Here is a 16,982-nt window from a genome sequence, read left to right on the forward strand (position 1 = left end):
CACAGGGCCTTCATATCACAGGCAACCAGTAAATATTTACAAAACATGATTACTGTTGATGACTGTAGTAGCACCTCAGAGCATCTGAGATACTTAATCCATTACAACATGAGTTGATTTTCTAGACCCCTATCTGCCCAAATTTCTATGGCAAAGACTGCTTTTTCAAAAATAAATGCAGTACAGAAGTTGTATGTAGTAAAATGCTTTTAGGATACTATGTAGGAAACTTTAGGATATTAGCTAGGGGGGTTGCTGCCACCAGGTCATTGCATCACAATCTGACAGATTGGTCCTCTGGAATGACTTCCTTTGCTTTTTGCTGGTCCATAGCTTAGTTCTCCCTAAGAACTTGTAGCTTTGAGAATGTAAGGTCTGGGGTTCAGTAACATAGGTGAAGAATGTAGGGTTGCTTCCATAAGGTTTGAGATGGGCTAGCACCAAGAGATGAGGCCGTGGGTGATTGTGGGAGGCACCAGGGTGGTGGCTGTGACCCGACATGGCACCAGTGTCGAGGAGCTGCAGAAACTTCCCAGATCGTAGGACTTCTCTTTCTTCCCATCCAAACTCTTTGTCACCTGATTTATTTCTTCACCCTGGAAGTCATGTTTTGGATGATACACGAGAGTAATGTTTTGGATTACGCGAAAATATATTTTATATGAAATCCTGAAAATGTATTGGAGACATCTGGTGGTAAATGTCTTTATCCCTCCTGCGTTGGGTATTTTGAGGACATTATTCACAAGTACACATGTGTCTGTCAGCTGGACAGCTGTGAGTAGCACTTGGCTTTCCCACTCTCTTCTGCCTCCCCGTCCATTAACATATCTTAGCAATAATGGAGACATTTTCACCTAATTTGAGCAAATTTCTATGCTGTAGGTACTCCACTTGAAATGGATTTCCTTAATGAAGACTCCAGTGTCTTGGTCTTTTCACTTCTTGTAGAGATGTTCATTGCTTCCATCAGTTTAAAGCCATGTGTACTTGTACTAGATGGAATTGAAGAACTGATTGGCATTTATGGGACTTCAGGTCAGAAGGTAACAGCTTTTAAAATAACCCCTATTTTATTATGATTCTATAAAAAGAAAATTCCATTATTTGGGGGGGGGGGCACGTGGCAGGGCAGGGGCAGGGCCTGACAACAATGCAAACTTTGATAAGCAGTTCTCGATAATCACTTCTCAACAATTATTTGTTATTATTACAGTTTAACATTATAAAATTAACAAAAATAATGCAAAACTCTTATCCTGGTGAAATAGCCACATGGCAGTGGAAAACCATATATTCCCTTACTGTTCTCCAGCCCATTCATACATTCTTTCCAAAAATCAGGACTTTTTTAAAACACTGCAGGACATGGGACAAATTGTTGAAAATAGGGACTGTCCCGCCAAAAGCAGGACGTCTGGTCACCCTAAGTTAGAACCAACATTACTTTTAGTATCTGCTGCCTGTTTTATTGAACAAATGTTTACATGGTACAAGTACAGTGAGCCAGGCATGCTGTAACCACCATGTGAAGATGAGATGGTGCTCGTCATCCTCATTTGCAGAGGGCTGAGCCCAGAGATGTCAGGTGGTTCGTCTAAGGGCCCGAGATAGGTGGTGGACTCAGAATTCAGGCAATCTGGTTCCAAAAACTGTGGTCTTTCCCCCTACACTGGTCTCATGAGTCTGCCCTCCTCCTTAATTTATGCTCTTTTTTTTTTTTTTAAAAGACAGGGTCTCACTCTATTGCCCAGGCTGGAGTACAGTGGCACGATCATAGCTCACCATAGCCTTGAACTCTTGGGCTCAAGTGATCTTCCTGCGTTAGGCTCCTGAGTAACTGGGAATATAGGCGTGTACACTAGGCCTGGCTATTTTTTAATTTTTTTGTAGCAATAGGGTTTCACTGTGTTGCACAGGCTGGTATCAAACTCCTGCCTTCAAGTGATCCTTCCCCCTTGGCCTCCCACAGGGCTGGCATTGCAGGCATGAGCCATTGTGCATAGCCCCTATTTTATACTTTGATCAGTCTTATTTGACCCCTACTATATTCCTTATGTTTAATCATTTGATCTACCTCATCTACACTAATTTTGCACATATCAAATCCCATTCACTGGTTGCCATCTTTAGCTTTTCTCCTGTTTGAAATAGTATTGGATCAATGGAGCATCTACTATTTATTAGTACCTGTCATTACTTTTGGAAGCAATTTCCTTAAGACTTAAAAACATACCTTACATAATCAATAAATTATGTAAGTAATATATGTTTCTTGTAGAAAATATGATAAATAAGAAAGAAGGAAATTGAAAATTAAACATGCTCACAGTTTCAACACTGTTAACCTCTTTGTCGGTATAACTTTTTTCCTATGTACACATATCTATGTACACACGTGTATGTACACGTATCTTTGTACATGAAGTCACACACCACATTATTTAGTAACCTGCTTTTTGATTTGATACATGACAACCATGTTCCAGTCAACAAATAATTATTGAGCACTTACTATTGGCAGAGCACTGTGAGCAAAGACAGACACGGTCTCTGCCAGGAAACGGAGCTTTCATTGTAGTGGGGAATGGCAGACATTAATGAAATCATCTCACTCAAATGAGTAGATAAAGGAACTCAGCCTTCAAGGGTGGCTTCCTGGAAGAAAGGCCTGAGGCAGAGCTTTGCAGGAGGAGGAACTGGCCTGGTGGTCCCCTGAACCAGTTCAGCGCAGTGCTTAGTAGCCTGGTCTGGAGCCAGACCCTTGGTTCAAATCCCAGCTCTGCCACTTAACCTACAGAATGAAGGAGATAAGGTGTTTATCTCCTGTATGCCTCGTTTTCCTCCTTTGCACTTCTAGAAGGTTGTTATAAGGGGGGGTTATAAGTGTGTTAAAATTATACACCTGATTTAATTTATAGAAGTGTGTTTGGGCAACCACATGGAGAGACTAATGCCATTGAAAGAAGAATTTGTTACTTATGTTTTCTGAGAGGAAGGAATGCCATATACAGACCCAAGGGAAGTGTCAGGGTGTCAGGGCATCCATGACACAGAAGACAGGATCAAGGGGAAACTGAGGCCAGGACCTTTCCTGAGGTTTCAGGAAAGGCAAGGCAGGGCTGGTGAAACATGGTGGGCAAGTTTAAATAATTCTGGTGGACTTTAGGGACATAGGGGCTGTCCCTAGCTGTCTGGGACCTGGCCCTGGGTTGATTTAGGACAGAGGAAATAGTAGTTTTGTGTGTGAGGCAGTGAAGAAGGTGGGTTAGGCATGGCCTAAGATTGGCCAGTCTGCACAAGAAAGGCATGTTCCTGGCAAGCTGTCCACCTTGCCCAGGAGTGAGCTGGCCTCGGGAAGGGCATTCTCTCCCTGGGGCTGTGAGATCCTGAGAGATGTCAAAACATCTTAAGATGCAGAAAATATAAAGCAGACTATAGTTAGTACTTGCAAACACAGTCAACAAGATTCCTGGCTCAGAGTAAGCAGACAGTATATGACACTTGTTATTATTAGACACAGAGTGGTGGGAAAGATCGGGAATGGGGTTGAGAAGACCTTGTTAGGTACTTACTTTTCCCCCAAATGAAAGCCTTTTGCTCATGATAGTATTGCTGTACAAAGTGACAAATTTTCAGCATAACCCAATGTCTTCGTTTTCGACTGAGTGGTTCCACTGTCACTATTTCACTCCTCGGGTCATTACTGTAGGTCATTTTTCAGAAGTATGAGCTTTTATTAAATTACTTGCTCCTATAGACTTCTTTAAGAGTTCACATTTATATAACAGAATTACTGACAGATGAGTCAGTCAAAGACAATTCTATTAAATGCAAATTGGCATCTTCCTACCACTGTAATGCTTACTATCCAAGTTACTATCAGGAACCAGAACCCCAGCCCTTACCTTATACTTATTCTCTATATTCCACCTACTCTAAGTCTGAGAACCATCAGTAATTTTGAAGTCTAATTAAAGTTTTCTAATGTCTTTGAATCTCTCCACCAGGCAAAGGATTTTTCCTGGCTACCGTGCTCACTCTCTCCTCATTGCAAATTTATCATGAGCACAGTCTCTTCCAGCCTGTCCTACAAGTCGCTGTGTGCCCGCCCAGATGTGAGAATGGTGGACCTCATTAGCCCAGGAGATGAAGAAACAAAACTCAACATCTTTAGACAGCATCTTTCCATTGCCAGCATTGACCCCTTCCAACAGAGCAGAAAAGCTTTAAAGAAAAAACCAGACCTGAGTCCTTTAAAACTCACGATCCTAGCCAGTGAGTGGAGAGAATGCAGGATCTACCGGAATGAGTTTCAGTGCATGAGGGAGTACTTGGAGGTGGCCTCTATTCAGGATCTCTGGGAGTTGATCCTGAAACGCTGGATTGAAGACTATAGTTGGACTTTTCAACCAAAAAAGGCAAATTCTGAAACTGTGGCTTTGGGAGAAGGTAGGTCTTGGCTGGTGTCGACAACTTGGTGGGAGTCCAGGGGGAGAAAGATGTGTGGTGACTCCACAGGGAGGAAGGTTTAAGGATAGAGTTGTCATAGAAATCACAGGATGGCGGTGCCTGTAGCTCAGTGTGTAAATGCGTGGGCCACATACACCAAGGCTGACGGGTTCAAACCCTGCCTGGGCCAGCTAAAACAACAACGACAACTGTAACAACAACAATAAAAATAGCCAGGTGTTGTGGTGGGCACCTGTAGTCCCAGCTGCTTGGAAGGATAAGGCAGAGTTTGAGGTTGCTGTGAGCTGTGATGCCATGGCACTCTACCCAGGGTGACAGTTTGAGATTCTGTCTCAAAAAAAAAAAAAAAAAAGAAAAAGAAAAAGGAAAAGAAAAAAGAAAACACAGGATGACCCACTAAATTTGAATTTCACATAAGCCGCAAATAATCCTTTAGTAAAACTATGTCCCAGTTATTGTATGGGATATACTTATACTAAAAATTATTTTGAATTACAAATAAGAAGCAATTCTCATTATAAGTATATCCCAAATATTGCATGGGACATAGTCATACTAACAATTAATTAGTTGTTTATCTAATGTATTTTATTATTTTTAATTAAAAAATTTTGGTATCCTATATTTTAATTTGCTAAATTTGACGGCTCTACCTGAAGAACTAACTGTGTGTTAACTGAAGAACTGTATACATACAAATATCAGGTCTTTTTTTTTTTAAGGAATCTAAGAAATGGACTTTTCTTATTTTTATAACTCAATTTAATCTCTCTTTTGATTTTACAGTCCTACTGATGCCAGAAACCAATTCAGGTTAATTCCATCAGTTTAGTTTGTTTTTAATTAACTTGGGATTTTTTTTCAGTCAAGTGAGGATTTTTATCCACTGGGCTGCACTTAGATCTGAGGGCCTGAGTACTGGGTGTCCTTGGTTGTCTTTTGTCCCTATTGTCTTCTGCCAGAGTGACATGGTCTCAGGTGGTCTGTAGATATTTATTTTTTTTTATTTTTTACTGATTTTTAAAAAATATTTTTGTAAAGATGGGTTCTCGCTATATTGCAAGTTCTTGAACTCCTGGCCTCAAGTGGTCCTCCTGCCTTGGCCTCTCAAAGTGCTGGGATTACAGGCGGTGCCTTGCCAGTCCATGGATGACTCTCCACTTTTGGCTTCTAGGATGCCCTTGTTTGTTTTCAGATTGCGTGATCTTTGCTGCCACCTGCTGGCGCAGTCCCTTCCTGAGGGGCCCTCTCCTCAGCCAGCTTCTGTGCTTTTCTTGAGTCTTGTTCTTTTCTCTGATTCTCTCCTACACTGTTCTCAGTTCAGCAACATCTCCTTTCTTTCTGGTGAGGGGAAAAAGGTCTTCTTTAGACCATCCTGTAATTGTCTGAGTTTTCTGTTTATGGTAACAAATTCATCCCATGAGTTGGTCAGGAATTTATGGTATTCAACAGTCTGGGCTTTTGAGAGTCCAAGTTTGTTCTCTCAAGCCATTATCTCTGTTGTGAGCTTCAGTGTCTATTTTGAGTTTTTCTGTCTTTGTTTCTGCGGTGAATTGGAATGGAGCAGGGGTGGGAAAGTGAGGGCGAGGAGAGAGGAGTGCAGAATGCCCAGATGAAAGATTTTATACTACAACCTATGTCCTGCCCCGTGCTTTCTCCAGAGTTTGCATTTATGTAAAGAAAACTGACTTCAAATGTATCGTGCCCTTCCCCACCTCCAAGGAGGTGGAAACAAGTCTCTGTGCCCCTGGGAGAGTCACTCAGGCAGAGTGGCCCATGACTATGCTACCGTCTGTGTCCAGGATTGTGCTGCAAAGCCCAGGTCTCCTTCCCCCAGAGACTGCCCAGCCCCCGCCCCCAGGCCCTGAGAGCTCAGCCAGTCACAGGTGCAGGAAGATATTGGTTAAGCTGAGGTCAATCTCAGGGGACGTTTGTACAGCTGGGGCGGAACAGCTCTGCCTTTGCTTAAAGATTGGAGTTAATTTGGGCTCATCTCTCCATCCCAGGACAGGAGATAAATTTAGAATGGTAGACCATGTTGCCATTTCTCTCAATGGTCTGAAGGATCTTTTTATAGGTGGTTGATCACGGAGCCGGCAGGAAATCCAGCTATGGTGGGAAACCTAAGGGTCAGGTGAATCATGAAGAGCCGGCTCCAGTGGTGTCTGTGAGGTGTGGCAGGTGAACAATCACGTGGAAGAAAACCACTCCCACCTGTAAATGCAAATGAGGTATTTGCAAATCTCAATAAAGACTGCTGGGCAGCAGTGCTCAGTGTAATAATGGCAAGCTTGGCTGTGTGTAGCCAGATCTTGATGCTTCATTGTGACAATGTGAATGATAACTTAATGGTTAACAGTATCAGTGCAGAGCCAGGCTGTCTAGGTTCAAATCCCAGGTCTGCACTTACTTCAGTGTGACCCTGGGGAAGTGATTTAACTCCTCTGTGTTCCACGTGCCTTATTTGTACGACAAGTGCAGTTACTTATAGGGTGATTGAAAGAACTAAGTTGCTCCATCATGTAAAACAGGCGTCTTCAAACTACGCCCCGCAGACTACATGCAGCCTGCTTAGGACATTTATCCGGCCTGCTGGGTGTTTTTGCAGCCGCTGCCTGTCCTGCTTAGCAGCAGACTCACCCCAGGGCCCGTAGTCCGGCCCTCCAACAGTCTGAGGGACAGTGAACTGGCCCTCTGTTTAAAAAGTTTGGGGACCCCTGATGTAAAACATTTAGAATGCTATCTGGCTCAAATTAGCTTTTATTTTGTCACCCTCATGTTGTCTGTGTAGGGCTGGAGGGTTGGGTGGCCGATGCTCTGGTCCTACTGTGCATCTCCCACTGTGGGTTGTCTGAGGATGAGCTGCTGGAGCTTTTGGACACGATGGGCTACAAGAATCAGTACAAAGTCACCACCTTGCACTGGGCTGCCTTCCGCAATGCCACCAAGCCCTGGGTCCAGGAGAAGCCCAATGGCCGCCTGTACTTCCGGCACCAGTCGCTGCGGAGTGCGGTGGAGCACAAGCTGCTTGGTAAGCAAGGCTGAGATCCGGGAGCCCCCTGCTGGTTCAGGAAAGTAGGGGTCACATGCAAGAGACTGCTTGTAGCTGGGATTTCTCACATGCAAGTAAGTCCACGAACACATATGAGAATGGTTGTGTAGGGACTTGCACTTGACTGTGAGCAACTGAGATCTGACTTTAGTGGCTGAACTCTCCAGGGTTTACTCTCTCATGTAGTAGACTTATGGAGGCAGAAGGCAGACAGTTCTGGGCTGCTCTGCCGGTTCCACAGAGTCACCCGGGACCCAGCTCCTTCTGTGCCCTTGATACGCATTCAGTGAAGCAATCCCTGTAAAGCAGAACAGTGCCTGGCCCACAGGAAAGTCTCAGGAAATGGCAGCCACTGTTAAGCCCCTCTTCGTTTCCTTCATTTTCTTCCCTGGGGCTCCTGCCCACCACCTTTCTCAGGGTGGCTCATGCAATCAACTGGTGACCTTGAATACTATGGGCCTGAAGATTGTTCTGTTTCATCAGACACCCTCTGGCAGGTCTGAATTCCCTGGGACTCACTCCGGGTTCACTCAGTAGATGTTTGCTGAATGAGTGCACAGCTATTTCTGGCTGCTGGTTTCTGGGCCTGCCATTTTTCCAGGCCTCCATTGCTTTGAGAGTCAGTCCCAAACCTCAGCCTCTAATGGCCGGCTGCACTAGAATCAGGAGCTGGAGCACTGAGCACAGGAGAGGAGGCGCAAGCCCCCTGCATAAGATATCATGGTCATGAGCAGGCCTGGCCTCACTTTGCCCTGTCCTTATCTCTGCAGTCTACCTGCTATTTGCAAATGGGGTCTACCGTCCCTCCTCCCAGAAATCACTGTGGCATCTTGTAGAAGGGATTTCTTATTAAGAGTAATGGTTTTGAAGAACTGTGTCACCCTGGCTATAAAGTGTGACTTTGTGCAAGGTGCTTATGTCCCTACACCTCTGTTTCTCACCTGCAAAATCGGGATAAAAACAGTACTTGCCTTAAGGGTATTACAATGATAATTTGGCTAGGCACCTGTAGTTCAGTGGTTAGGATACCAGCCACATACACCGGGGCTGAACCCAGCCCAGGCCTGCTAAACTACAATGACAACTGCAATAAAAAAATAGCTGGGCATTGTGGCGGGCACCTGTAGTTCCAGCCACTTGGGAGACTAAGGCAGAGAATCGCTTAAGTCCAAGAGTTTGAGATTGCTGTGGGCTGTGATGCCACAGCATTCTACCAAGGGCAATATAGTGAAACTCTGTCTCAAAAAAATAAAAATAAAATAAAATGCTTACATACAGTATGGCATTGGGCAAGATAATAGGTACTTGTGGTGACCCTTTGGGCCAAATGCCAGTATTTCCAGCCCCTCCTTCACCGTGGGAAACACCTCCTGGCCCCCTTCTCAGGTGGGGCCTTATGACTAAGTGTCCACGGGTAGCGTTCCGGTTGGCAGCTGCTCTGTGAGTCCTGCAGTCAGGACACCCGGATTGGAGTTCCAGTCTGCCTTCCTGTGGTGGACGTAATAAACATTTGCTCTTTTAGGGCGCTGGGATGGGGGAGGGGGGTTGTTTAGCCCACTATGTGTCACGACAGCACTACAGAAGTGTCAGCCATTAAATCTGTCATTGAGATCCATGCTGCACTGGGGTCAAACCAGTCCTCACGTGCCACGGGGAGTTGGAGGAGCTGGTGTTAGTCCAGAAAGTTTGCACGCTGCTTATCCAGCTTGTGGTCATGGGCTAACTGAGGATAAGTCACCTGGTTTCTCTGATTTTAAGTAGTTTTATTGGTCATATAGGGATTTATCCTCATGAAGATGTTTTGTAAAAAGACAAAATTAAATGTAATGTTGTCTATGATTTATTTATTTATTTTTTGAGGCAGAGTCTCTGTCACCCTGGCTAGAGTATAGTGGCAGCTCACTGAAAACTTGAACTCCTGGGCTTAAGCCTTCTCTTGCCTCAGCCTCCCATAGTGCTAAGATTACAGACACGAGCCCCTGACCTATGAAAATGTTTTATACACTTTGATTTTATGTTTATTTTTTGTCGTAGCTCACAGCAGCCTCAAACTCTTGGGCTCGAGTGATCGTCTTGGCTCAGTTTTTCATTTTTATTAGAGACGGGGTTTCACTCTTGCTCAGGCTGGTCTTGAACTCATGAGCTCAAGCAATCCACCTGCCTTGGCCTCCCAGAGTGTATACACTTTTAGTATTGTGTTTAACATTCCACATCTTGGACTCAGGGTAATCTCTGTCTTTTTCCTGCTCCATTCTGCACCTCGCTTTCCCAGTTTACTACCTACAGACAGACCTTTGCCACACCCCGTGGAGGAGGGGAGTTTCTTTTCCTTCCACTGTGCTTGCTGTCTGGGTGTATCTGCCGCGGGAGATCAGGTAGCACAGGGTCTCTCCACATGGGTGGGTGACCTGGGAATCCTTTCAGTGGAAATGCAGAGGGGTGTTCAAACAGTGGGCTTCTCTTTGGTTATAGTTCTTAGGAAGAGCAGGGTTTGGTAGAATAAGTGACAAGCAGAAAATTTTAAAATACTTCTATTTTAGTTTTCAGGGATAGGTATCACCAGGTTTTAAGTAATTAGATAAAACCCTTCTGTCTTGCGGGAAGCTTATGGCTGGGTAGTGTGATCAGCTGGAACCACTTCTTTTTGGAAATGAAGATACAGTAATCCTGGCTCCAACACAGAACTTGGCATTTCTTTTCTCAGTAACCCCTCGGCCTGTCTGAGATCCAGGCAATGGATCAACTTCTCCAAACGGTATACCCTCAAATGTTTGAAGGTGCCTATTTCAGCAGTAACCATGGTGTATATTTAAAATGCAATTTTGGAGCATTTTAGGGTACTAAAAAAAAAGAGAGAAAATAGAAAAATAGGTTACACATAGATTTCTTTGGGAGGGGGGCTGAGGCAACAAAGCTACTTAAAATCAGAGTGACCAGGTAACTTATTCCTGGACAGCCCACAATGATGAGAAATCAACATTCTCACAAACTTCTCACCTTTGAGGCCAGTGATCAGATTGATGTATAAGATAGATTTTCCCCAGCGACCTTGACTTGGATTCCATTAATTACGGGCACAGAGCAGTCGTATTTTCGCTATAGTATTTTCATATACTAAAAAGTCCGATGCACTAAACTGTAATTGATTTTTACGATACACAGGTGTCCTCACGCCCATCAGAGAATGCAATCCATATCCGTTTCAGAACCCAACAAGTCAAAAGAGGGCATATTTTCACCAAATCTTGATCAGGTATTTCCAGCAACAAAGCACTTTCTGGAGGGTATACGAAGAACTGCCGTGGCACCTGAAAATGAACAGGTCCTGGAGGGGGCTGTGTAACTTTCTCTCCAGCCCCAGGTGAGTCTCCCCATTTCTCTAGCGTTGTGTTCAGGCAGATTTAGCATTTCCTCTCACTGGTGCTGTTGAGCTGCCCGTGGTTCCCATGAGCAAGATGCGTTCATTCACTTACTCATTCAACCACCCACTCATTCACTGGAGGGGACCGTGAGCTCTGTAGTCGGTGGGTCTCTCCCTGGGTCTCTCCATCTGATCTGTGTGGCTCTGCAGGGTGTCTGTGTCCCCTCCTCATTCCTCATGAATTCCTTTCAGCGTTCAAAGGAGGAGAATCTTCCTGAGGAGGAAGATAAGGATGAGAGTTGAAAAAGGGTACAGGGTTGGCCATGTTCTTCTGCTAATCCTTCTACCTGCGTCCTTCCCTCCCCTTCTATTCCCTGTACAACTTCCCTTTCCCCTCCCTCCCTTGCCCCTGCCTCTCTTGCCTCCCTGCCTCTTTCTTCTTTCCCTCTTATGCATTCATTCAGAAAACTCTACTTATGACCCACTCAGCCCCCCACACTGTGCTAGGCCCTGTGGATGCAGAAGTCAATAGCTACAGCCTAAGTAGCTTTCACCTAGGCTACAGCCTAGGTGCTTTCCTCCTAGTAGGGGGAGGTCGAGCCAGAGAATGTCTGTACCTGGCCACAGATGCCCCAGTGGAGCAGTGACACCATGCTCTGTGCAGGACACAGGAGGGAGGGGCTGGGGAGCCTGCCTGGAGGAGGTGGCACCCTGCACAGATGAGGAGGATTGGCTTTGAGTGCTGCAGAGTGAAAGGCTCTTACTTGTCTGTTGCCCCACCAAAGTCTGGTTAGGTAAGAAGTTTATGTAATAGGTTAATGAAATATGCTACATAGGAGAAAAGCTTCCTTCAAGGCATGAAATACTGTAATTATATATATTAATACATTGTGTCACAAGTATCATAGACTTTTTATCAAGAATCCAAAGCCCCTTCTGGACAAGGCTGCAGCTCATTCACTACTGGAACGTCTTATCGGAAGCTGGATACGATGCTTCTGGGGCCTACTTACTCTCAGTGGCCAAGATCAAAGGAGATCAGTGCCACAAAGTGAAGAAGAGATTGACATTCTCAGGTACGGTCAGTAACAATGTTGCAGTGGTTCACTTTGCTGGGATATAGAGAGGCCCAAAGTTACTGTTCTCCTGTTTCCTCACATAATTCTGATCAATTGAACAGACCTCTCTAATTTCTCTTCCCTGCAGCTGAAGCCAGCAATTTCCAAAAGCAAGCAATCGGGACAAATTGTTCATTTTGAAATGGCTTCTCTTTATCTTCTTGTAGTGGCTGTTTTTTCTCTGGACTTTCTCAGCTTGGGCACACCCCTACCATCATCCTTTTTTATCTGTATTTCCAGCTCTGACCCCTTGTGGAGCCCAAAGCATGAGAGCACGAATAATACTCTTGCTTAATTGATAGCACTCTGAGTGACCAGTTGCTGTTTCAGATAAAATAGGTGAAAACCTAAATTTTTATAGAGTATTGCCTCCCAAATTTGTTTTCTATATTCCCTCTGCCTACTGAAGGCAGCCCTAATTCTCTCCATCGTTCCATACTGGAAATAGTACTGCTGAGGGTGGCTTCAACCCAAATGAGGACTACTGTTCTTTGACGTTCTGCTTTAAGTGACTTGGATTTGGATAGCACTGTTGTTAATATTTCTTATCTTTGTTCTCCATAAGTAGGTCCCTTTGGTTGCCCTTCCTCTCATCCTACCTTTCTTGGTTTATTAAACAATGTAATAACCTTTATTTATTTTTTCAACAAGCATTAACTGAGCACCTCCTTGGGCCACAAACTGATGGACTCCCTTATACAGCAATGAACAAGGTGAATGGGATCCCTGCCTTTGTGGAATTTATAGCCTAGTGATCCTAACAGATTTTGAACGGTTTCTTTCTTTCTTTCTTTTTTTTTTAATTTTGCTTTCAACTGGCTTTCATTCATCTTAGTTTGCAGTTTTTTTTTTAATAATTTTTTTTCCTTTTCTTCCTTTAGTGATTCTCTTGCCCTTAGCCTCCCAAGTAGCTGGGACTACAGGTGCCCACCATAATGCCCAGCTTTTTTGGATAGAGATGTGGTCTTATTCTGGCTCCCTCCAGCTCAGGATGGTCTCGAACCTCTGAGCTCAGGCAATCCACCTGCCTCAGCCTCCCACAACGCTAGGATTACAGGCATGAGCCACCATGCCTGGTTGGTTTTGAGCAGTTGTATGCCAGGCTTTAAGTTATATGTGTCAGTTGGTCTAATTCTCATAAATCTGCTATAATATTAGTAATATCTTGACTGAAATTAAGGAAATTGAGTCTCAGAGAGGTAAAGGTTCCTGAGGTCTTCCAGGGAGTTAGGAACAGATTTGATTTTATGACATCTATATCCATTTTGGTCATTAAACATCTTGCCTTTACCTTGAATTCTTATTGCTGTGAAGATATATTTAATTTTGGAATTTGTCTGATCCAGTGATCCTCCCTGTGGAAGGACCCAAGCAACGCTTGTAAGGGTACAAGTAAGGTGAATAAAGCCAGGATCCTTCTGGAAATGTGTTCATGCCTAGGATGGGGAAGGGTTTGCAAAGGAAGGGAGGGGCTCTGTGTATTATAGGAATCTGAATGCTAAGCAGGGGAAGATTAGAAGTGGGGTAAAAGTCTTTCTGGCTAATGACACACTGTTTATCATAACATGGTTGTTATGGTGGTAGATGAGAGGCCGGGGGCTGGGAGTTGAAACTGAGACGAAATTATCTAATATTTCAGGGTTTTCTTTGTTTCTTTTTTTGGCTGGGACTGGGTTTGAACCTACCACCTCCGGTATATGGGGCCAACACCCTACTCCTTTGAGCCATAGGCGCCTCCCCCTATATAAGGGTTTTCTGATGTAAATGAGCCTAATTCAGAATGTGTCCCTTTGGATTGGGTGGATTAGATCCATAGTCCTCTTCTGGTCATTCTGTAAGCATGACATTGCCTAGGTAAACTTCTAAGATCCTGCTGGTTATCTTTATGTTACTCTGGGCCCCCAAGGGCTCCTCAGTGGGGAATTCTGGTCTCCATAATTGCTTCTGACACTCTCATGTTTAATCATGGTCCAGTCCTGTAGCTTTAACCTCCATAAAGCTTCTCATGCCCATTCTCTCATCTTTACCGGCCCTCCTTCCCTGTCTCTGGAAGAGGCTTCATAAGGCAAGGCTGTGCTCCACTCTGCACACTGTAGCTGTCCTTTGTACCTGTCTCCTACCCTGGCTGGCAGATTATTCCATGACCATTTGTGGAGCCTCCCTGAAGACTGTCCGGGACTATGTGGACTCACTTTTCTTTGGTGCTTTGCTGAAAGTAGAAGTCACAAGGTCAACTCCTGTCACCAAAGGAAAAGAAAACTATTAGATTCATTGGAATAAGATTTAATTGTAGCAGGAATCCTGAATAACAGCCATAGGGGGTATGAAGGTGGTTTTGTTGGCTCTCTGGGCCTCCCCAGTTTTTCCTACCCTGGTGTGTAGCTACATACAACCTTCAATCAGCCTGTCCTCCCACAGTGCTGCTGGAGCTCAGGCCCTTGACTGGACTATTCTTTCAAAGAATTTTGGGAGAAATCCTGCAAGTTGCCTGCCAGTTCAGCTCTGCCCTCTTTTCTAATTAAAGAGATCTGGACAAATACGGCCCCTTGTCCAAATTAATTCAACAGTATTAACTGCCTGCCTGCTTAAACACGGTGCTAGAGGCCAAGGATACAGCAGTCATGAGGCAGACATTGTTCCTGCCTTAATGAAGCTTATGGTCAAGTGTAAATGATGTATACCAAAAAGCAATTTGGCCCAAGAGGAGTGATTCAAAGTGGTAGCATGGAGCTTAGAGGAGGGAGATGTCACCTTGTCTCAAATCTGACATAGAGAAGAAGGGAAAGTTCCAGAAAGAGGGAACATGGTTGAGGGAGAGGAACTGATTGAATCTGGCATGGGTAAGACAGGGTGGACCGTGAAGGTTGTTTTGAGGCTGCAGAGGCAGGAGCCCAAGGCCCGAGGTCATGCTAAGGATTCAGCCCTTATCCTCAGAGTAGTAGGAAGCCATCAGGGATTTAAGCAAGATGGTAACAGGTTGGTTTTAAAAGGTCACTTTGGGTGTCATGTAAAGAATGAAACGGAAAGGGACAAGCATGGCTCCAAGGAGAAGTGCTAGGGTAACAAGCAGGTGACAGGTAACACTGACTTAAAAGAAGAGGTAGGTAGAAGGTTTGCACGTAGAACCCATAGGACTCCATCCTCAGTTGGCTGCAGGAGATGGAGGAGTCAAGATGACCCCCAAGTTGTGTTGAATGACCAGCAGATGCTACTGCCATTAACTGAAACAGGAAAGTGCCCCCAGGAAGTGGGTTTGGGGCCAGAGATACATTCCTGTTAGGGGGATGGGGCCCAGGAGAGGAATGATGGCCCTCAGGGAGAGGGGAAGGAGGGGCAGGCCTGGGATGAACTCCCAGGGGCAAGCAGAGGAGAAGGGTGAGCTGGGGACAGAAGAGGGGTTAGAGAGAGAGGAGGAAAACCAGAACTAAGAGTCAGAAAGTCCCAAAGCGAAGATGGATGTCAACTGAACTCATTCAATTAAATGGCGAATATTCCACTGCGAGTTGCTTCTTTCACGGGGAGTGCTGTGTTAGAGCCCCACTCCCATACCCTGAGCTTTTAGTAAAAGTTACAAACAAATGTTTGGGGAGAATAAAGGAGAATCCATAGTGTTCCACAGTGAAAGGATGGGAGTCAGCGAGGGAATAGCATGTAGCCTCAGGAAGCCGCCCAGGAGGTGCAAGCCCAGCTGCACTTGGGGCCCAGGTGGGAGCAGGCGTGTGGGGTTAGGGCATCGGGTGAGCCAGGCGCCATGGGGAAGCCCGGCTGATGGGCCAGGGGGTCGGACAAAAGTCCTTTCCCCCAGGAAGAAGAGGCTTGAGGAAGGCAGGGCCATATCCTGCTATTGGATGGAGAGGGGCTTTTCAGGCCCCCGGGGATGCGGCCAACTAGAAAAAGGGCCCGATTCGTGGGGTCCGGGGAGCGTCCAACCACGCGAGGGAAGTGATCAGAATTCCCCTTTCAGAATTCCCCTCTCCTTCCCTTCTGAGAGATAATCAGGCTACTTACACTTTTGACTACTGCCTGCTTTGGGGAAAAAAATCCTTTAAAAATCGGAGCTTTCCAAGGATGCCTCGGGGCCGTTAGTTGGACTGGGAGTAGCGGAGGCCGAGGCATCCCTTCGGACTTTGCTGCCCCGGGCAGACCGCGGCGCGCCCGGCGCTCACTTCTCCCTCCGGACCGCGACGTTTGGCTCCCCCTGGTGGCTCGAGGAGAATAACAAGCCTAATTTCTTGGGTTGATGGGAAATAATGTGCGTTTCAGAGTCTTGAACTTGCTTCTCCTCTGGTGGTTCTTTTCCAGTCCACTTGGTGTCCAGGTTTGCTTCTCCTTGTGCCACGCATCCGAGGAAGGTGCTTCTATGATAGATGACCAGTAGAGAGGGCTTTGAGACAAGGGGACAACTTCTTTATAGTTTCTCTGTGGCATGATCCATTCTCTCTCTCTCTCCCTCTCTCCCTCCCACTTCTCTCTCTCTCTCCCTCTCTCTCCTTCTCTCTTTCCCTCTCTCCCTTTTTGTCTCCCTCCCTATCTCTATCTGTCCTCCTTCCCTCCCTCCTGCTCCCCCTTTATTTCTTTCTTCCTCTCTCTTCCTTTCGTCCTTCTCTCCCTCCCCTTTCTCTTTATTTCCCCCTCTCTCTCCCTCCCTCTCTCTGCCTTCCTCCCTCCTGTTCCCCCCCCTCACTGGAGTCTTGCTATGTTGCTCAGGCTAGTCTTGAATTCCTGGCCTCCAGCGATCCTCCTACCTGGGCCTCCCAGAGTGCTGGAATTACAAATGTGAGCCACTGCACTTAGTCTGATGTTCTTGTTTTTGACTGGAGCCCTGGACCACATCTAGGTGAAGAAAATTCATTTCTGGCTGCAGGTGCATTTTGGGGCAGTGACAATGACAAGAAGAGAGATTAAGAGCAGATGTGGCAGGTACAAGCAGATGATGGGGTCACTTGGACAGAGGATGCCTTCTTATCCAACTGCATAT

General features: G+C 45.5%; 1 protein-coding gene across 1 annotated transcript in view; it reads left to right on the forward strand.

Annotated features, from left to right (window-relative positions):
- LOC100959601 (putative tetratricopeptide repeat protein 41) overlaps positions 1-16,982 on the forward strand; it is an 81,399-nt gene that overhangs the window by 16,890 nt on the left and 47,527 nt on the right. The window contains exons 5-9 of the mRNA XM_023509466.1: positions 886-1,046; positions 4,011-4,452; positions 7,265-7,504; positions 10,688-10,886; positions 11,787-11,962. Coding sequence (XP_023365234.1) covers positions 886-1,046; positions 4,011-4,452; positions 7,265-7,504; positions 10,688-10,886; positions 11,787-11,962 — 1,218 coding nt within the window. The remainder of the gene's footprint in view (positions 1-885; positions 1,047-4,010; positions 4,453-7,264; positions 7,505-10,687; positions 10,887-11,786; positions 11,963-16,982) is intronic.

The sequence above is a fragment of the Otolemur garnettii genome, unplaced genomic scaffold, assembly GCF_000181295.1.
Source record: "Otolemur garnettii isolate 467f Iridium unplaced genomic scaffold, OtoGar3 scaffold00007, whole genome shotgun sequence".
In the NCBI taxonomy this organism is placed as follows: Eukaryota; Metazoa; Chordata; class Mammalia; order Primates; family Galagidae; genus Otolemur; species Otolemur garnettii.